We start from the raw sequence: 22,995 nt of genomic DNA, 5'->3' as shown, positions 1-22,995 counted from the left end.
AGAGGGCGAAACCAGCAGATAGTCCAACCTAGCATAGACATTATGGGGGTGGGAATAAAAGGTATAAGTGCGTTCCATGGGATGCAAAATCCTCCCCAAATGTCCAACAGCTGCAACTGACTAAGCAGAAAATTTACCCCCTTAGCTCTGTGGTCCCCGGCTACCTTCTTTGCCGGGCTACAGTCCAGGGCAGGATCCACAGTAATGTTGAAGTCCCCTCCCACCACCGGTTGGTAAGCAGGATACATGGCTATCTTGGCAAGCAAAGCTGAAAAAAATTTATGATTATACACATTAGGAGCATACAAATTGCAGAGTAACCAGTTGTGCCCCCATAGTTCCCCCAACACTAGAACATAACGTCCCTCCAGATCTTGGAGGACCTTGTGAAGGTGGAAGGGCAGTTGTTTATGAACATGGATTGCAACCCCTCGCTTCCTAGTACCAAATGAGGAATAATAGACCTCACCCACCCAATCCCTGCGAAGCTTGAGATGTTCTGCCGAGGAGAGATGGGTTTCTTGCACAAATGCAATATCCATTCCCCTCCGTTTGAACCAGGTCAGAACCTTCTTCCGCTTGACAGGAGAGTGGATCCCATCCACATTTAAAGTGGCTATAGTCAACTTAGTCATGGAGGAAAGAGACTTCCAGACATCTTAGTAAGAAACCAAACTATAGAGTAGATAGAAAGCCCCCCAGCTAGGCCTCCTACCCAGGTGAACTGGGGCACCAGCACCCCAAAAAAACCCCATGTACTCAGGAGCAGAATCAGATCCTCCCTAAGGGGAAGCACCACCACACATCCATTCCTCCCCCCGCCCACATACACACCCACCACTCACACCAACAGACATACACAGCTATCAGCACCCCCTACACCATTCCCGGACCCCTCCCTCCCAATTCCCCAACCAATCCCACCCAACCCCCCAGAGAACCCCATCTCCAAGGGCCCCACCAAAACTCCAGCACCCCACATAACAGAAAAAACTAAGAACAAAAAACTGCACTCCCAAAAAGAGGAGCATCCTAAAGGCCAGGGCTGAACTCTCATAGACCCACAGTCTCCCGCAAAACATTCTGCGCCATTTTGGGAGAACGGTCAGCCGTCCCCGAAACCCCCGCTGATCTCACCAGCAGTCCAGACCCACTAGGAACCAGTCCAAAAATACGGGCAGAAGGCATGGACTAAAAGCACTGTATCCAGGAGCAGAAAGTCCATCCCACAGGACCAGAAACAAACCAACCCAGTGGCCCAAGCGGAACCCCAGGCCCAGAACCCGCCAGACAGGACAACGAATACCGATCAGAACTGTCCTCAGCGGTCCGACGAGAACCAGGAACTGTCACACATAGAACAGCGCGGTTGATAACAGAGAAAGTTAAACAGCTGGATCCGCCACCAGAGCCCCGCCACTGGCAGGGAGTCCATAAAACGCTGTGCTGCAGCTCTGTCAGTGAAAGTTTGTGGCCTCCCATCTCTCCAGATGCGCAGAGATGCCGGGTACACAAGCGCAAACCGTACTCCCCGGCGATGAAGCGTGGAGCAAAGTGGCGCCATTTCCTTGCGAAGGGAAGCCACACGTAAGGAATAATCATTGAACAGCAACAGCTTTGTTCCTTCATAGTCTAGCTGCCCATATTTTCTAAAGGCTTGCAGGATAAGCTCTTTGTCCTTCCAATTAAGGTATCTAGCAATTGCTACTCGGGGACGGTTGTTATCCCCCACGCTCCGACCCACGCAGTGCGCCCGCTCGCAGGCGAACCCAGCTGCCGGCATCTCCAAACCAAGCCGCGTGGGGAGCCAAACTTGAAAAAAATGATAGAGATCCTGGTCTGCCCGTAGCTCAGGCAACCCCACAACTCGTAAATTATTCCGCCACTGGCGATTCTCTTGGTCATCCAGCCGGTCCATCAGGGTAGTCACCTGGGATTGCAGAGCAGCCACACTCGCTCGGTTCTGCAGCGCTGCATCCTCCCCATCGGACACCCTCTGCTCCACCGCCGCTATTCTCCCCGCTTGCGCCTCAAATCGCTCATGGATGCAGTCTACAGCCGACTGCAATTTATGGAGCCTGTCCTCCAGGGCCGCGGTCACCATGCGCGATATCTCCTGGGCCCATTCACCCCAGTGCGCCGGAGCGGGAGCGGGAGTCGGGGACGCCGCCATCTTGGGCAGAGAAACTGCTGGTTTGTGCTTTGGCGTTTTCGCCGATCTTACCAGCATTCCGGGCCGAAAAAAGCAATCTTCCGGTCCCACACACGCCCTCCCCTGCGCGAAACGGGCCGGGAAGCTCAGATGCAGAAGAACAGTCCACAAAAGTGAGTTAAGCCGATGTTTGAAGACTGCGGGTCGGAGAGCTCACAAACTCACGTCTGCTCAAGTCAGGCGCATCACGTGACCCCCGAGATTAATTTTATAAAGTTATATTCATGTGTATAAAGCATGTTTTACACTTGGAAAGAACTTTAAAAAAAATTGCATGACAGATGAGCATAGAAAGTCTACTTTTATGTGACCTGCATATAATCATTTCCAGAGGCATAGTTTGGGCAGATCAGATAACTTGCAATATGATTCATATTTTTTTTAAAATACATATGTAGTCTCTCTAACCAGGCATTAGATGATCTGCTTTCTTTTTACTTCTAGTTTTAACTAGTAATTTCTTCAAACTCCGCTTTAATGCAATCTTGCATCCATATTTGGGAAATTGAGAATGATTAGTTAATAATATTTCTTTAAATGTTTTTTTTCTTCTCTTGAGGAATTATGTAACTAGATCACTCTTTTCTGTACAAGATGTAAATGTTTGATCAAAAATTGAAACTTGATAAAGAAAAAAAATACATTTGTATACACATAGAAGGAAATTCAATAAATGGCTCCAACAATTTATTGCCGAAAAACTTGAGCACTAAGCACTGTTCTATAAGGGGAGATCACCTTGTATAGAATCCCAGACCTAACTTTTGGTCACTGTACTTTTATGCCTGATAAAAGCAGATATAAACACTGGCTCCCAAATTGGGCATTCTTTCAGCGAATTCTGCAAATCTGTATGCAACCTTTTGGAGTGCCCTTGCTATTCTCCCCTTTTCAGATACACCGTGCTTTATAGAATGGCACACTGCAAGATTTGCATGCATATTTTTAAAGACTGCACCCAATTTTTATGTTTCTGTGCTCATTTGTCAATTTATTTGCGCTTAGAAATTTGGGCGCAATACTTGGAATCTGGAGGATAGAGTGCTCACACAAATTTACATCTTTTCAGACTAGGTTTAAATATTTGCATCAGCATTTTTGCATAATTGGGGCTAATTCTGTGAGCCTAGTTTGTAAAGGTACATTGGCACCTATGTTGCTTTTATACAAAGAATATGCTTAAAATGGGAGCCATTTTGGACACACACATCTCCCATAAATGTCTCTCCCACCCCTTTCCTCCAAAGTACGGTACTCCAATGAAATTTGCAGGGGTTCCATTCCAGGAACCCCCACGAATTAAAAAAAAACGCAAATGCGGTTTATCACCTGTCAAAAGGCAGGGGAAGGTAAGAGAGGGCAGCTGGAAAGGCAGGAGAGGGCAACTGGAAAGTCGGCAGGTGAAGAAAATCACTCGCGGTCTGCTCGGACCGCCTCTTCTGTAGTAAAGTTGAGCTACACCAGTCAGGAGCTGCTTTGACACGCAGCTCCTGATTGGTGTAGCCTGACTTTACTACAGGAAGAGGCGGTCCGAGCAGACCGCAAATGAGCGAGCCCGTGATTCAGAAACCGTAAATTTGCGAGGAAACACTGTATACATATTGAGATCTTTAAATCTGTCCCCATATGCCTTATGACGAAGACCACTGACCATTTTAGTAGCCTTTCTCTAGACCAACTCCATCCTGTTTATAACTTTTTGAAGGTACGGTCTCCAGAATTGTACACAATATTCTAAATGAGGTCTCGCCAAAGTCTTATACAGGGTCATCAATACCTCCTTTTTCTTTTTTAAATATGAAACACTTCACAAGTTTGTGTGTCATCCTCCTTTTTCTTACTGGACTTTCCTCTCTATGCAACCAAGCATCCTTCTAGCTTTTGCCGTTACCATTTCAACATTTTGCCACCTTAAGTTCATCACATATGATCACACTGTTTTTTTCACCTAGCATGCAAGAGGTCAATGTTCTAACTCATTTCACCTTTGAGTCAATTTTATGTTTTAATTGCTTTAAGCAACAGCAATAAATACATTTAATCTCTAAACTAGATTTTTTTTTTTAAAAGGTGCATGCGTTTAATATTGTTCGGTATCTGAATTTTTATATTGCAATTAAGATTATGTTGGGTATGATGACGGTGCTTACATGATAAAGGAGAATGCTAATTTAATGCTTTCGAGCCATTGACCTATTTGAGAGCAGGATATTTTTTACATTGCTGCTGAATGCACAATTTTGGTTTTGTTTCATTTTTGCCTCGAGATCATCCCATAGAGAGAATTGTTAGGCAATCAGGCATACTGGCACTCTGGTCACTTTTCAGTCTAGATAGACTATGGAATCAAGAAATCCATGATTTTCAGCATACAGCACTTAACATTAAGCAAAATCACATACACAATAAAGGATGACAAGTCTAAATTTAAGAGCATAATTTATGCTCCTCAATTTATGTGAGTTTTCAGTTGAAAACTTAGTATCCTAAGGGGTTCTTTACTGTTAACTCAAAAATATGCCTTATTGGAATCAATCAGGGAACCCACCATGGTGGGATCCACTCACTGCACTCATACACAGACCCACTCGCTAAAAATCACCAAAAAATAACAAAAATTGTGGAGAAAAAGCCTCAGTTCGACTTCATCTGGCAAAAAACTCCACTTCAAGAACACAAACAAGTAAGGTCCAAAATTGTGTCGATCAAGACACAGCAGTGAGAGACACAATAAATAGTAGCCCACATGGGAACCACCAAAAAACATTAGCACGTCAAAAATACAAAAACTTTCAAAGCAGGCTATTCAGGCAGGGTTCCCTGAATGGAAGTCTTTAAATACTCATTTTACTCTAGAATTCTTATGCTTCCAGGCAGATTTTATGGGTCACCAGGCCGCACAGTGGTATAAAACATTATCTGGATATTTAAATAAAAAACCAAGGACTGTACTTAGAGATATTTGGAGCATTGAGATTAAGCATCAAATTAATGCATCTCAATGGCCACGTATTTGGTCTTGGAGGATAAGATGTACAATGTCTGCGTCTATGAGGCAAACATGGTTTTTCCTGTTGCATAGAGCACTCTGGACCCCTGTTCGCTTACAAAAATTGGATTGCTCTAAGTCTAATAGATGTTGGCATTGTCATCTTGAGGCTGGAACTCTAGATCATTTTTATTGTCCTTTTATTAATAATTTTTGGAAATTGATCTGGGGTCAAATAAATTGTATGTTAGAGAATCCTGTGGCCCTATCATATGACACAGTTTTGTTTGGAATGTCTATGAGGGCCAAAAGTCAAATTTCATCAAATAATAACAAACTGTTAATGATTTTAACAGGAGTTGCCATCCAACATATAACACATAACTGGAAAGACTATAGAGGATTGAATTATTGTTTCTGGTGGAGTTCGGTTTGTCAGGTGTATGAAATGGAAAAAACATTGGCAATCAAGAGAGGTTATTATAAGAAATTTAAAGAGGTGTGGAGACCATTAATTGAGTATTATAATAAATAAATAATTATATTTATCCCCATTAAATATATGTAGGGGGGAGGAGGGATGGGTGGGTTTTATGACATTATGAGGGGTAATATATGGAAAGGGAGGGAGGGGAGATAGTTTATGGTATAAAATGAATGTAGAGTTTCAAGTGAAGAATGTATAGTATGACTTGAATTATTGTACACTTGTTTGCATAATGTAAAAACGAATAAAGATATTTAAAAAAAAAAAAAAAAATAAAACTTTCAAAGGTGTGAGTGTAGCATATAGCACAAGAAACAGTCTTAAACACAGTCAGTGGCAAGCAGGATAAACAAAATAACTTAGCTGCAGACAGACTCCAAGCTGTCTTCCACGCACCCAAACGGTACCAGCCCACTTGGCCCCACAGCCACTCCTACCCAACGGTGAACTCTCTGTTTTGCTGAGCTGCGTCAGGGGAACGATTTCAGCCTACTTAACCAGCAACCATAGAGGCTATTAAAGTACTCAAACTGCACACATCCAAACACGAAAGAACTCAGGCCTGATTGATTAATTCCAATAGGGCATATTTTTGAGTTAAGATAGGATTATATATGTCCTTTCCTTAGATTTGTTTAGGTTCTCTACTAAGTCCCAGTAAAATGTGATGTAAACTTTAGAGGTTCTGTTGGGGTTTTATATCAAAAGTGTTTTAGTCTAGGTTAATATTTTAGGTTAAAGTCTCTGTTTAGTGTTTAATTCCCTCCCACCCTTCCCAGCTCCCACCCAACCCAAGGCTGATCTTTTGATTTATAGGCTTTTCAACCAATCAGAAAGAAGACATTGCTTTGGTAGGATTTTTTTCTGCTTTCTCTTTTTTCTTTCATCAAGTGCGAGCACTTCTGCAACCATAGTATGGCTGGGAAATATGTTTCCAAAACCCGTTGCCCAGGTTACAGCTTCTGTCTCTTTGCAGACAGAAAATATTACCCAAGCAAAGGGGGTGGTTTCACATGCAAGCTGTCTTCAGCTTCAATCCCTCATGAAGGAAGTGAAGGAACTGAGGCCTAGATTCTCAAAAGTTTAACACTGTCACTAAACTATTTTCCGATGGTTTAGCCTCCCGCTGACAAGCGACACCCCCTCCCCCCAGCAGCGGGAGGGATGCCCACTCTCTGCCACTGCCAAGCAACCCCCCCTCCCCACTGCAGTGGGAGAGATGCCACTCTCTCCCTCTGACAAGTGAACACCCTCACCCCCGAGCAGCAGGAGAGATGCCCATTAACCCAGGACAAGCAGGCAGCATATTCTCACACATGGGTGACGTCACCAACAGAGCCCTGGTACGGACACTTTAAAAATGCATCGCCACTTTAAGACTTTCAGAAAGTTCACGATAGCTCGCACCACGCATGCACAAGTGCCTTCCCGCTCGATGTAGGCGCGCGGTCCCTCAGTTTTAGTTTCTGCGGAGCTAAGAATTTGAGTTTTAACTGCCGTTGAAATTTTTTCTGCCTTCCCGCTCTCTCGGTTTGTGACTTTTCAGTCATTTTTTTCTCTTTTTATTTTTCTTTACCTTAATTGAATACATTTTTTAAAAAATTTTTGATTTTTTTCGCCATTTGCAGGTTATGGTCTGGCGGGGCCTTTTCGTCCACCTCAGCCATTGAGTTCAATTTGGCTGAGGCAGTGTTCCTGTCCATGTCACGCCCACTGACAGATTTTAAAAAGTGTGGTCACTGTGCTTGGGCTATTTCTGTAACTGATCCTCACAGATGGTGTCTCCAGTGTTTGGGGCCGAGCACCATCCCAAAACTTGCAAGCACTGCTCTTCTTTGCAGAAAAGAACTCAAAAATCATCTTCTCCAGCAGCAGAAGCTTTTCGGTGTCAGCATGGAAGGGAAGCCGACACCGACCGCACCGACTAAGACGACACCGAGAACTTCAACATCAGCAGAACCACCAACGCTCACCCCAGTGTTGCAGTACACCATCTCATTAGGTAAGCCGGCTAAGAAGCCTTCCCCTTCATCCTCCAGGACGTAGGTCGAAGCTACAATGAGTCAAGTTATGCCGACCTCGCAGAAGTCCCGTAAGCAGGGTCCCAATCTCAGTGAGTGCCTCTACATCGGCTTCCTCATCACCGTACCGTGTCGATGCACTTTCGGTACTGGCAAAAAAGCCTCCACCTTCTGTACCGGTGCTAACCCTTAAGCAAAAAATTAATGCCTTGCTTCGGGAGGAGCTCGGAGTGCATTTTCAAATGTTGGTTCTGTCACAGCTTCTCCCGGTGTCGACACCAACTCCTCTGGTACAGGTCCAGTCTGAGCATATCATGACACCAACCACCGGCACCGTTGATGTTCCACCAATGCAGTGTCAAGATTCAACACGCCGCTCAAGGTCTACGACAAGGGTGTCGAAACATCAATCATCTCGACATTGGTCTCCGTCCACCCAGTCATTGAGAGATGAACCATCTGGTAAGGTGTCTCGCAAACGCAAACATACTGATATCCTGATACCGATCCCAACATTGGTCCCCATCGATGTAGCAAGACCTGTTGGGAGACTCAGATCCTGCGACCCCATCAACCACAGAAGCTGAAGGCTCTTCTGCAACAGGTTCTCCACATCGTTCTCCCACAAGAGCTTCTTCCCCTATCCTTCTCCAAGAACATCCATCAGATGGGGAAGGATCTATCCATTCCCTTGGGGCCTGATTACAAGTACAGCAAAGAGTATCTGGAAACTCTTCATTATGACCAGCCTCCTTGGGAGATGCTCAAATTGCCCTTACAAGAGAGATTTTTTATAAGAACTTTAAGACTCCTCTCTCCATTCCAATTGCACCAAAGAAGTTGGAGTTTCTTTACAAAGTGATCCCACTCCCGGATTTGATAAATCACAGCAGCAACATCAATCCCTGGTGGTGGAATCCACTTTGAAAAAGTCATCATCAGCTATTGTCTATGACTGTGCCCTTCCTAGTAGAAAGGGACTTACAATGGATACATTTGTGCGCCAGCTCTACCAAAACTCCATGCTGGCGAATAGGGCAGGGAACTACAATTTTTATTTCTCCTGCTACCTCAAACATCTCGCCAAGCAGTTTTCTGCTTATCACAAATACATTCCTGCTTGAAAAGCTAAGGGTTTCCAGCAGCTTGTCTCCTCCTACAACTTCGTAAATTTATGGTTCGCTCTGCATATGACACATTTGAGCTAACCTCCAGAGCAGCGCCATGTCGGTGGCCATGCTCAGGCTTGCATGGCTATTGATGTCTGACCTAGATGTGAATCACCAGGACCGTCTCGCCAATGCTCCATATCTGGGTGATAAGCTCTTTGGAGACTCAACAGATACCGCTACACAAAACTCTCTGCCCACAAGACAAGATGGGACACTTTGCTCAAGCCAAAGAAAAAACCACCTGCCTCTAGACCCTTCAAGCCTGTTCCCTCATATCAACACATGTTTTCTGCCAAGGTTTCTGCTCCTACCCGTCCTCCACCCAAAAAACAGAAGCAACAACCGTGTCAGCCTACAAATCAGCCGGCTGCTCAACCAAAAATCTCTCAGTATTTTTGACATGTTCCTATAGAGCATAGCCACTGCTCCTTTATTCATCCTCTTCCTTAGCCAATCAGAGGGCATCTACAAACCTACTTCTATCTTTGGGAGCTTATCACCTCCGATCTCTGGGTGTTACAAATCATTTGAGAGGGTTACTCTGTCCACTTTACCACCCTCCCTCCAGATCATCCTCCAAGAAAGTCTGCTTCCAACCCTCCGCAGTCCGTTCTTCTTCAGGAGATTCAATCCCTTCTTCTCCTCAGTGCCATCAAAGAAGTTCCTGTCACACAGCAATCTCAGGGGTTTTACTCCCGATATTTCCTGGTGCCGCAGAAGACGGGAGGACTGTGTCCAATTTTAGATCTCAGAGCCCTAAACAAGTTTCTGGTCAGAGAAAAATTTTGCATGCTCTCTCTAGCCATTCTCTATCCCCTCTTGGCTCAGAATGATTGGCTATGCTCTCTGGATCTCAAGGAAGCTTACACTCATACCAATTCACTAGGCTTACTGAAAATATCTTCGTTTTCAAGTCAGTCAGTGTTATTACCAGTACAAGGTTCTTCCGTTCGGCCTGGCATCTTCTCCAAGGGTCGTCACGAAGTGCTTGGTAGTGGTGGCGGCAACCCTGAGGTCTCACAGTCTCCAAGTCTTCCCATATCTAGACAATTGGCTGATCAAGGATCATTCCTCTCAGGCTGTTGCTCTCACAACCAGTCACACCATATTGTTTCTCCAAACACTAGAATTCGAGATCAATTTCCCCAAATCGAACCTTCATCCATCTTAGTCTGCAGTTCATCGGGGCCATTCTCGACACTACTCTCATGAGGGCGTTTCTTTCTCCAGATCGTTAACACACTCTCCTTCAACTGTGTCCGCGAATCCTTCTCTTAAAAACCATCTCAGCACGGCACATGATGGTTCTCCTGGGCCATATGGTCTCCACAGTCCATGTTAAACCTCTGGCCAGGCTTCATCTTCACATTCCTCAATGGGCCCTCGCCTCTCAGTGGTCTCAAGCGACAGATCGTCTCTTATAGTATATTTCTGTGACCTTATCTCTTCAACAGTCGCTTCAGTGGTGGATGGTTTCCTCCAATCTATCCAGAGGTCTCCTTTTCCACTTACCCCCCTCTGCAAAGTGCTGACGACAGACACCTCAACTTATGCTTGGGGGGCGCATCTGGATGGTCTTCAGACGCAAGGTGATTGGTCCTCCATGAAGCGCAAATTCCACATCAATCTCCTAAAACTCAGGGCGATTTATTATGCTCTCAAAGCTTTCCAGCATCTTCTCGACAATCCAGTCTTCTTGCTTCGTACAGAGAATCAAATAGCAATGTTCTACATAAACAAGCAAGGAGGCACAGAGTCTCTCCTGCTTTATCAAGAGGCCCAGAAGATCTGGTTTTGGGCGACTGCTCGCAACATCTTCCTGAAAGCAGTCTACATTTAGGGGGAGCAGAATTCCTTGAGAGATAACCTCAGCAGGATTCTACAGCTTCACGAATGGATGCTCAACTCTGCAGTTCTCCATCCCATCTTGCTCAATGGGGCACTCCACAAGTTACAATGGTTTCAATCTTATTTTTCGGAAAGATCATCAAAAGTTATCTTTAATAATGCCAACTCAGACCTGATATCTACCGACTATGGCATCCCACAGGGACCGATATTATCTCCCCTACTATTAACATCTTTCTAGCTCCTCTGCTGACCCTCTGTCAATCTATTAGGTTTACAGCGTTCGCTTATGCAGATGATCTTCAACTCCTGCTTCTATTAGACTTATATTCTACAGAGGAATTCCAAAATATCAGTAAAAAATTAAGTACAATCTCTGACTGGCTTGATGAAAATAAATTAATAATGAATACAGATAAAACAAAAATAATACGCTTCCCGTGGAAAGAATGACTGAAACTCACCACCTCAGTAAACATAAATAATATTCAATTGCAGGAAGTCACCACGATTAGAGTTCTAGGGGTTATTCTGGATCAAAAATTGACATATCATAATCAGATTAGTGCAGTAGTAAGAGGTTGTTTTCAGAGATTACGAATGATTAGATCAATCGCCCCCTTTTTGGACTCATCATCACTTAATATCCTTGTACATTCGCTGATCATTTCGAAGTTAGACTATTGCAACTCTCTCTATAAAGGAATAGCTCTTAAAGAAATCCGTCGACTACAACTAATTCAAAACACCTCAATTAAGATTATAACAAATAGGAAAAAATTTGATCATGTGACGCCTTTTCTTAAAGAAGCTCATTGGCTTCCAATTGTTCACAGAATCTCCTACAAATTAGCAATACTAACATTCAATATATTAACAACTAAAGCTCCATCATTTTTAGAAAGGTACATTATTCCATATATTCTTACTAGAAGTTTGAGATCAGAGGACAAAAATCTTCTAGTAATTCCATCACTTGATATAATAAATACAAGACAAGATACGATATTTGCAATTACAGCGCCCAGAATATGGAATTCCTTGCCATCATTTAAGGAAGAAAAATCACTAAGTAAATTTAAAGGTCTGTTAAAATGCTGGTTATACAAGGATGCTTTTGAGACCTAATTATCGGAGTCTCTATTGATCCCATTCGTTGCTTAAACTCACTTGTCCTCTGTCTTAGGCTCTGAGAAATTGAATAATAAAAAAAAAAGTTCTTAACTTTCTATTATACTTTTATCAATACTTTTAAAATTTCTTACCCTCCATTTGTATTTTCCTTGTATGTATCCTTTACTATACCTATTGTAGTTCTCCCTACTTCCCTTATATATTGGTACGTCATGTCCGTCTGTGTTGGTTTTAGTTAATAATTAAGATCCTGTTTTAAATTGTAAATTGCTTTGAATTAATGATATTGCAATACATCAAAATTTTAATAAAACTTGAAACTTAGCACCTCCCCACAATCACAAGTTGCCCCAGTTCTGTTCCAGACTTTATTCGCCTCACCACCTGGAGGTGGATGCATTCCTCTTGGACTGGACGCAAATGTTTCTGTATGCGTTTCCACCCATTCCTCTCATATTAAGACTCTCTTCAAACTCAAGTAGGAATCGATCACCATGATTCTCATAGCTCCTCAGTGGCCCAGGCAACATTGGTTTTCCCTTCTACTTCAGCTCAGAGTCAGCAAACCAATTCCTCTTCAAATTTTTCCTACTCTATTTACACAGAATCAAGGAGCTCTTCTTCATCCCAACCTGCAATCATTACATGTGACAGTTTGGCTTCTCTCAGGCTGAATCTATCTGAATTACATCTCTTTCAACCTGTCCGCAATATTATAGATGCCTCCAGGAAACCAGCCACTCAACAATGTTATCAACAAAAGTAGACTTGGTTTTCTTCGGTCATCATCACAATCCAACTTCCTTGTCAGTTGAACTAGTGTTGGATTACCTACTTCATCTCTCTGACTCTGGACTCAAATCTACATCCATTAGAGTCCATCTCAGTGCGATTACTGCTTTCTACCTCCCAGTGAAGGGTAAACCTCTCACTTCTCATCCTTTGGTCTCCAGGTTCATGAAAGGTCTTTTGAATGTAAAACCACCTCTCAAACCTCCTCCTGTCGTCTGGGACCTTAATATGGTTCTTTCCAGGTTGATCAAACCTCCTTTTGAGCCAATGGCTACAGCGCATCTCAAATTTCTTACCTGGAAAGTTTTTTTTCTCATATCACTCACTTCAGCGAGGATATTCAGTGAGCTTCATATGTTAGTGGCTGATCCACCTTTTACAGTTTTTCACCATGACAAGGTGGTTCTTCTCACACATCCGAAGTTTCTGCCAAAAGTTCTCACTGAATTTCATCTTAATCAGTCAATTGTGCTTCCTATTTTTTTCCCTACGCCTTATTCTCATGCAGGAGAAATGGTGCTTCATACTCTGGACTGTAAACGTTCTTTGGCCTATTATATTGACAGGACAAAGTCGCATAGAACATCTCCACAACTTTTCATCTCATTTTGATCTAAACAAGTTGGGGCATCCTATTTCCAAAAGAATAATTTCCAATTGGTTGGCTGCCTGTATATCATTCTGTTTTGCTCAGGCTGGACTGTGACTGGAGAGTCGTGTCACAGCCCACAAGGTCCAAGCTATGGCCGCTTCTATAGCTTTCCTCAGATCAACTCCTATTGAGGAAATCTGTAAAGCTGCCCTCTGGTCCTCAGTTCACACTTTCACCTCTTATTACTGTCGGGAATCTTTCTCCAGATGGGTTCTTCGTCCAGTCAGTATTACAAAATTTATTTTCCTAAAGGCCAAAACTCCCACCATCCCCCTCTGGTTAGCTTGGAAGTCACCCATGTTTTTTTTTTTATAGAAAGATGACGGCAGAAAAGGGCTATAGCCCATCAAGTCTGCCCACTCTACTGTCCCACCACATTAAGTCAGAGTGCTACTTGACCTACGTAGAGATCCCACGTGGATGTCCCATTTATTCTTAAAGTCGAGCACGCTAGTGGCCTTGATCACCTGCACCGGTAGTTTGTTCCAGTGATCCACCACCCTTTCTGTAAAGAAGTATTTCCTGGTGTCACCACCAAATCTCCCTCCTCTGAGTTTGAGCGGGTGCCCTCTTGTGACTGAAGGTTCCTTAGGAAAGAATATGTCGTTTTCCACCTCGACACGACCCGTGACGTACTTAAATGTCTCAATCATGTCACCCCTCTCCCTGCGCTCCTCCAGAGAGTAGAGCTGCAACTTGCCCAGTCTTTCCTCGTATGAGAGACCCTTGAGTCCGGAGACCATCCTAGTGGCCATTCGCTGGACTGACTCAGCTCGCAGTATATCTTTACGGTAATGTGGCCTCCAGAATTGCACACAGTACTCCAGATGAGGTCTCACCATGGTTCTGTACAGTGGCATTATGACTTCAGGTTTACGACTGACGAAGCTTCTATTGATACATCCCATCATCCGCCTTGCCTTGGATGAGGCCTTCTCCACTTGTTTGGCAGCCTTCATGTCTGCACTGATGATTACTCCCAAGTCCCGTTCTTCTGAGGTCATAGCTAGTGTTTCTCCATTCAAAGTGTATGTTCTGCATGGATTTCTGCTGCCGAGATGCATCACCTTACACTTCTTTGCGTTGAAGCCCAGCTGCCATGTTGAGGACCAGTTTTCCAACTTGATCAGATCCTGCGCCATACCATCCTTGAGATCGCTTTCACCTACTATATTACACAACTTGGCGTCGTCGGCAAACAGCGCTACTTTTCCCTGAAGCCCTCGGGTCAAGTCCCTTATGAATATGTTAAAAAGGAATGGTCCCAGGACTGAGCCCTGCGGCACTCCGCTAGTCACCTCCGATGTCTCAGAGAGGGTGCCATTGACCACCACCCTCTGAAGTCTTCCACTCAGCCAATCATTGACCCATGCCGTTAGTTTCTCACCTAACCCCATCGATTTCATCTTGTTTAATAGTCTACGGTGTGGGACACTGTCAAACGCTTTACTGAAATCCAAGTACACTATGTCTAGAGACTCTCCCGAGTCTAGCTTTCCTGTAACCCAGTCAAAGAAGCTGATAAGGTTGGATTGGCATGACCTGCCCCTAGTGAATCCATGTATAAGAATATGCTGCCTGCTTATCCTGGGATAAAGCACAGTTACTTACAGTTACATATGGATATGTGTTTATAATATACACACCTGGAAAGCTTTAAGATAGTAAGATTTTCTTTTTACAGTATATTATTTTCTTTATTGTTATATTCAGTTGTATCTCTTGAATTGCTTACTGTGTCTGCAGATGATATTAATACATGTAAATGCTTTTTGCCAAAGAGGGGAAACAGATAATTTTTTTAGAAGTAAATATGTTCCCTCACCCTGGAACTTAATTATTTCAAAGGCAACATAAAGGACAGCAGGCAGATATTCTCACAACCCACCAACCGACCCACCTCCCCTGGTTGGCTTCTTAGCTGGCTTATCTGAACTGAGGGACCGTGTGCCTACATCGGGCGGGAAGGTACTCACACATGCACGGTGCAGGCTATCACAAACTTTCTGAAAGTCTTAAAGTGGCGATGCACTTTTAAAGTGTCCGTACCGGGGCTCTGTCGGTGACGTCAGCCATGTGTGAGAATATCTGCCTGCTGTCCCTGGATAACACCCGTTACAGTAAGTAACTGTGCTTTACCATTCCCTTTTTCCAAATTGATACATAGTGCCTCTTCTTGCCCTACAGATCCTGCAATTGTGTGGCTTTAATATGATTTTTGTTTTTTGTTTGTTTATTAGGATTTTATATACCGCCTATCAAGGTTATCTAAGCGGTTTTACAATCAGGTACTCAAGCATTTTTAACATATAACGCTACTCCTCCTCCTTTATTCCTCCTCTGTCTTTCTTGAACAGATTATAGCCCAATTTAGCTACGTCACAGTCATAGTTCTCCATGAACCATGTCTCTGTGATCGCCACTATATCCAACTCATCTTCTTCCATCACAGCTTCTAGATCCAGAATCTTGTTTCCCATACTTCGATCATTAGCATATACTGTTTTCCAGACATTGCCCTCTTTTCCCATCCATGTAGAGCAGGGATCTCAAAGTCCCTCCTTGAGGGCCACAATCCAGTTGGGTTTTCAGGATTTCCCCAATGAATATGCATTGAAAGCAGTGCATGCAAATAAATCTCATGCATATTCATTGGGGAAATCCTGAAAACCCAACTGGATTGCGGCCCTCAAGGAGGGACTTTGAGACCCCTGATGTAGAGGTATTTAGTGATTTACTTACCTGAGGGTTTATACTCACCCACGGGCTTTGATCACCCTGCCCCATCACTTGTAGTTTAAAGCCTTCTTCAGTAGATTAGCCAGCCTGCCGCCGAAGACACTTTCTTTGATAGATGGATAACATCCCTGCTCAGCAACCCTTGAAAATCATCCAATCGTCCAGGAAGCCAAAATGATCTCAACGACACCATCCAGATAGCCACTTATTCATCTCCAGGATGCATGCTTCTCTGACCTGGCCCTTACCCTCGACAGGGAGGATGGATGAAAATACCACCTGCGCACCTGACTGCTTCACCTTCTCTCCCAGAGTCTCGAAGTCACTTTTGATACGTTTGCAGGGGTACCTGGCAGTATCATTAGTGCCAACGTAGATGAGCAGCATTGGATAATAGTCATCAGGCTTGATGAGTCTTGGCAATCTTTCCATAACTTCTTGGATTTTGGCATTAGGCAGACAGCATACCTCCCGGGATATCATATCTGGTCTGCAGATGGATGCTTCTGTACTTAGAAGGAAATCGCCAAACACCACTACCTTACACCTCCTAATGGTCATGCATCCAGCAATTTTGGGGATTTCATCTTTGGTCATTCCTCTACCTGGGATGCTGTCATCTCCTCCACTTCCAGGGCAGCATACAGGTTCATCAGTTCAAGGGCGAGTGGAGTCACAGAACCAATCTTGCAGGGTTCCATAATCTGTGTCCAGCTGTCTTCCTTCAGCATAGCCTCTTCTTCCCCACTGCTTGAAATCTTTGATGCCTCATGAACCATTTCATCGATGTACCTCTCATTCTCATGAATGCTTCTCAGTCTTGTTACCTCCTCGCTGTTCCTTTACTTTCCTTCATGAGGGATTCAAACTGAAGACAGCTTGCGCATGTGTGTGCATTTGCCATGGAAGCCCAAATTTGGGTGATATATAGAATCCAGGGGATAACATGTAAATGTGAATGCCGAGGTTATAGAATTGCTTTATTAGAGAATAATTCTTTAACATGGTCCTTATATATAGAGGGGGGCCTGATAAAAATGTTAGCATAACCGGGTATTATACCTGTGTGAGCACTTAGGACAGACCTGGTATGTTTTATAAGTGTGAATCTTGCCCATACTCTGTCCAGACTCTACCTCTGTGTACACCTCCCTGTAAAATATATGGTATGTGACACAAATGTGGCTTTTCATAGAATCTTAACAAAGACTTTGACTTTCCTTCCCACTGTAAAGAAATTCAAACTGTTTTGTCATATCTTTGTCTCCAACTATTACTGAAATGCTCTCATGTTTCCCTTATATATACTGATGTTGCCAGCATTTGCTTATTTCTGATCTGAGAAAGAAGGGGTTACCTTCAAAAGCTAATCAGAAACGACATTGTTTTATTTCTAAATATTACATTGAAGAGTGGACTAACACGGCCACCACACCTTTTTACTCTCTATATAAAGACAAACTGCAGACCTCATAGCATACCCTGAAGAAATCCACCGCATGATAGCTGAAATGGGGGTTTTATCTACCCAGATGCGCAAGGCCCAGACAACAGCAACAATCAAGCTTTGTATAGTTTGGTTTGGGGTTGTTGTTTTTTAAGCCATATGGGAGTGTGTATATAATATACACACCTGGAAAGCTTTAAGATAGTAAGATTCTTTCTTTCCACAGTATATTATTTTTTTTATTGTTATATGCGGTTGTATCTCTTGAATTGCTTACTGTGTCTGCAGATGATATTAATAAATGCTTTTTGCCAAAGAGAGGAAACAGATAATTTTTTTTTTTAGAAGTAAACATGTTCCCTCACCCCAGAGCTTAATTATTTCCAAGACAACATAGAAGAGTGCACGCTTGCTTTGTTGTTGTCGCATTCCTGCCGTGTCCTTTTTTAGTTGCTTCATTGGTTAGCCATCTGCCTCCTCGTTTCCTCAAATCCTTATGTTTGTGCGACAGGTCCACACATTCCGGGGTCCACACTGGTGTGAATACTGTGCCAACTTCATGTGGGGACTCATCGCTCAAGGAGTCAGGTGTTCAGGTATTTACTTACATTTTCTGTTCATATCTTCCTTATACAGAAGTCAGAGAATAAAGAAGGTGTTTGTTTTTGACAATGTGAAGCAGAATCTTGTCCAATTTAAATAGTAGATGTTAAACCAGAGCTACACTCATATGAGAAAACTCAGTTTCCAACTGTTTGTTACAGAAAAGAGTTCTGAACTGATCCTGGGTCATTACAAGTGTGAAGAGTCCCTCTGTAAATACTTCACTCGATATAGAGGACTGAATGAATGGATGATTGAATAAATAGTCAAAAAACAAAGCAGCTAACGGGTGCAGAGAATGGAGGAAATGTTGTGATGAGTGACTTGCTTTTTGAGACCAAGATGGAGATCTCGGGATAAAACAGATTACCCACAAGAACTAGGGTTCCCTAGAGATGACTAATGAGTTCAAAGGTTATATCTTGAGCAAAGGAATTAAAGCAAGGAAATTTAAATAAGACTGGAGGGAAGAGATCACATACTGCATAAAGAGTAAAGGTTGAATAATTCTTTGCAGGCTGATGCTTTTACTGTGAGCAGCACAGCTTGCAGGGACATAATATAAACATGGAAATAACAACTGTGTGGGCAGACACTCCCTGCCTAGTATCAGTAGATACTACCACTATTATTAAATCTTATCAGAAATCAAAACAAAGTAAAGACATACAATGTCCATGAAGTCCCTCTATCTTTATGAGGAGCAAGGAGTACTCCTCATTATAGGTCTCATGAAGAAGTTTGTCTTTAGTGGTTGTCTTTAGTATCAAAGCTCCCAGGTGGTATCAGGTGTTCACAGACAATCCATACTCCCATAGCTCTGATCATATCTTCAATAAAGGGTCGATCTTGGTGCTTGACTTGCTCTTGATCAAGGCACAAAGGCAGAGACGTGAGGATTTGTCAAGGATTTGTAGGGAATCCTTCCACACTTCCCATTCATGTCCCCTTTCTGGAGACAATAGGGTGTCTCAATGACTTATTCATAATGAAAGTTCTCTTAACTTTGTATGGTAAGTAGAGCCACTAAGTTTAATTTCAAACATTTTTATTGATGACAACTGAAGACCACATAACAGCATCCCATCAGACAATATATAATACAACAGAATGCAACCGCAGGACAAATAACAAGAAAGGTCTAGTCATCAACAATTTAAGTTTAAATACTACTCGAGGACATTTACATCTGCTTTTAATATGATTAATTTTTCTCAGTGAGTACGTGGATTTTCATGGGTTTAGAGCTGGAAGGTGAAGGTATTTCTTTTTAGGTCTCAACTTGGTCTGAGGCTGCACTCAAGTGGAGACAAATTGATTCTCAGGTCCAGATGTGTGGAGAGATGTAATACAAATCTTTTTCCACATGTAAAATGCTATTTTATCCATGTAAAAGACCTTTTATAAAAATTAGGTTATGCCTAACAGGAAGTGCAATGTGAGTTGGTGCATACTTGTATACTAGGTGTGCTCAGGGGGATGACTATGGTTAGGGCATGGGTGGACTAATGGCGGCAGCTCCTGCTTGAGAAAATTGCAGCTAAAGATGAGTAATTTTGATTTAAATATGCAAGATATCAATAATATAAGAAACTTTGAATTTGCAAGCAAATTGTTGATAAAGCTTGGGCTGATGAAGAAATTGGCTAAGTAAATTCTCAGGTATGAATTTGATGAATGTAGCCACTGAAGTCCAAAGTGAGAGCTATATAGATGAGATATTGTGAACTTTCTCATCACTTGACAAACATTTTTCGGTGCTTTAGAACTGGTTATTTTATGAAATATTCATGTTCTTTATGTTCTAATATTTAGCCTGCTACTGAGCAGGCATAAATGTCAACGCACACACTCTAGGTGCTATTTCTGCAGGGTTTGTGTTAGTATATTATAAAGATATGATGGAGTAAAATGGTTGTTTCATTTATATTTTGTGCATTAAGGTACATTTTATGCAAGCTTTTAATGTTATACTATTTGTAATGCACTGCCAATGTCTGAAAATTCAATAAAGTTAATAAATAAATAAATACTTCCGAAGGGACATTTTTGAAAGAACGTCCAAGTCAGAATTGGAACATTTGTTCATAAAATCTTTAAAAAAGTCCATCTCGCAGCCATTTTTTAACTGGAAAAAAATACATGAACGTTTTGTACTAAAAATGTTCAAAATGAACAGCCATTTTTCAAAATGAAACAACGCCAAAAAAGCAGGTACAAAAGCATTTGTCTGGTATTCTTTTCAGTTAAGTGGTTAGTGCGGTAGACTTTAAACAACAGGGTCCAGGCACATATCTGACCTTAATTCCTTTATAAGTTGTTTTGAGCCTTCCAGGAACAGATAAAAGCCTACTGTACCTAAAAGTACACCACTATAATAACCGTCACACTTGCAGATGTCATATAAATTCAGGTAAAGTAGGCATTTCTATGTTCCAGGAGGGCTTACATATTTGTACAGAAATAAGAGTTAAATTGGGAGATACATCTGGGTTCTATTTTCAAAGTCCACTGCACTGACCTTACACTTGAATGCTGCTCACCATGCTGTCATAGTGTCTGGTAGTCACTTTCACTTCATAAAGGGATGGGAGAGGAGTCAGTAACCACTGAGAGATGAGGGAGGGGTCATGCCTTCATTCCTTCAGTTACTTGATTGAAGCAGGAATAGATAAAAGCATTCTTTATTATTTCCCCCCCCCCCTTGCTATTTGGATGAACTGAGGTAAAATGTCCAGATTCTGCCTTTCAAAAATCACATTTTGACAGTTTCCAGCCAATGGACAATTTTTTGACCATTTTGACACATTTATCTTCTTTGAAAATGAGTGCCATAGGTGCATATTTGTCTTTATAAAATAGACTAAAAGCAGGCGCCATCTGTCCTATTAATCTTGGCACCCTGATATAAAATTACCCTCTTCAAATCTTTATCATGGTCTACTGAGACGAATGCTTTCATTACCTTGGCAGTGTTAGGAAGCTATTTTGTGGAGTTTCAAATTAACCTTTGCTAATGCTGCCATTGTTCTTTTCAGCAGGTCGATGGCTTTCTTAGGGTCTTCAAAGTAGGTTTAAATGGTTAATATTCTCAGTGGAGTATAAGGGGGGAGAGGGAGGAGGATTTTATATATATAAAATTATATGATTATATTGGAAGAAAGATGGGAGGGCGAAGTTATAGTTTGATTTCAGTGAATGTATGATTAATAAGTATTATTATAGTGTACTGTATATGATTTTATAATGAATTACTTGTTGAAAGTTTTAAAATGAATAAAGAAATTTAAAAAAAGAGAAGAGTAAATAGTAGTGTTCCCCAGGGGTCTGTGCTTGAACCATTGCTTTTTAACATATTTATCAATGATCTAGAGGTGGGAATAACTAGAGAGATAATTAAATTTGCTAATAAGACAAAGTGGTTAAATCGCAAGAGGTCTTTGGGCTAGATTCACTGACCCTCCGATCCGTGTGCAATCCGTTTCCGTTTACATGCAGACCGACAAATTCACTAAAGACCTGCATGCAAATGGAGACGATTGTTGGCACGCCCCCCGCCAACTACACAGATCGCTAAAGCCCTGACAGTAGTGACAGGAGAAACAGCCTCCTGTCACTGCTGTCAAGACTTCTGCCAATTTTTTTAATTTTTTTTTTTTTTATTCGGGCAGATATTTTGCGTGTTTTACACACGCAAAATATCTGCTCGATTTTTTTTAAAAAAATTAACCCCCCTCCCAACAAGTGCCCTGAATCCCACAAAAATTGCCCCGCAGCCTGCTTTCTGTTGCCCCGAAGCTGTGCCCAGAATCTGCCTGCCCCGACTCTCCTGCTCTTGCCCCAAATCTCTCCTGCCACCCCACTGTCACCCCGAATCTCTTCTGCCCTTCCCGCACTAGGAGCCCATGTTTTAACCCGCGGGTTAAAGCGGGTTAAAACCACAGACTCCCTGGCCTACAAAAAGGGAAAAAAAAAGTTGCAATGCAATCCCCACGTACCAATGCCCCACAAAAGGCAGGAGGAATGCCAATTCTCTCCTACCATGTTAAACCCCTCCTGGCCTGGCTGGGCCCGGCCCATCTCCCTCCCTGTTGCAAAATCTAGTCCAGCTGGCTGGGCCCAGCCCACCCACTCACCAAAAAACAAACTGCAGGAGGTACTCCTGCCACCCTCACCCCCCTCCCCGGACACCCCCTTCCCCATTCCAGGCCTTCTTTCCCCCCCTCCCCGTACCTTTAACGGAACATGAGGGCTGATCAACCCCTCCTGCTCCAATGCTGTGACTCTGAAGCCTTAGGCCCTGCCCGATTGCATCATGTGATGCACAGGGAGGAGCCTAAGACCCTGATTGGCTCAGATGCCCCTGGCCCCTCCCAAGGTAGGAGCCTGAGCCAACCAGTGCCTTAGGCCCCGCCCCTTGCATCACATGATGCGCCGGGGCGGGGCCTAAAGCCTCAGAGTGGTCGCGGGAGGCAATGGAGCAGGAGGTGTTGAGCATCCCTCCTGCTCCGTTAAAGGTACGGGGAGGGGATGTGTGAAAAGGAGGCTCGGAATGAGTTGGGGGGTGTCCGGGGGAGGTGGTAGGAGGAGGTTGGCATCCCTCCTGCAGTTTGTTTTTTAGTGGGTGGGCTGGGCCCGGGCAGCCGGCCGGACTAGATTTTGCAACATGGAGGGAGGTGGGCCAGGCCCGGCCAGGAGGGGTTTAACATGGCAGGAGGGAGTTGGCATCCCTCCTGCCTTTTGTGGGGCATCGCAGGGGGGGTATCGACATGGGGGGGCATCCCCTTTTTTTTTTCGGGCAGGGAGCCCATGGTTTTAACCCGTTTTAACCCACGGGTTAAAGCCACGGCTCGTAGTGCGGGGAAGGGCAGCCTGCCTGACTTTTCTTTTTTTTTTTTT

At 43.2% G+C, this 22,995-nt stretch overlaps 1 protein-coding gene across 4 annotated transcripts in view; it reads left to right on the top strand.

Moving 5' to 3' along the window:
* CHN2 (chimerin 2) overlaps positions 1-22,995 on the top strand; it is a 387,683-nt gene that overhangs the window by 271,946 nt on the left and 92,742 nt on the right. For 3 of the 4 annotated variants that reach the window (XM_033930756.1, XM_033930753.1, XM_033930755.1), the window contains 2 exons: positions 15,548-15,595; positions 18,005-18,089. In XM_033930756.1, coding sequence (XP_033786647.1) covers positions 15,548-15,595; positions 18,005-18,089 — 133 coding nt within the window. The remainder of the gene's footprint in view (positions 1-15,547; positions 15,596-18,004; positions 18,090-22,995) is intronic. The other variant, XM_033930754.1, reaches the window with a different exon arrangement.

Source organism: Geotrypetes seraphini, chromosome 2 (genome assembly GCF_902459505.1).
Source record: "Geotrypetes seraphini chromosome 2, aGeoSer1.1, whole genome shotgun sequence".
Lineage (NCBI taxonomy): Eukaryota > Metazoa > Chordata > Amphibia > Gymnophiona > Dermophiidae > Geotrypetes > Geotrypetes seraphini.
This window is presented reverse-complemented; position numbering and strand designations above follow the sequence as displayed.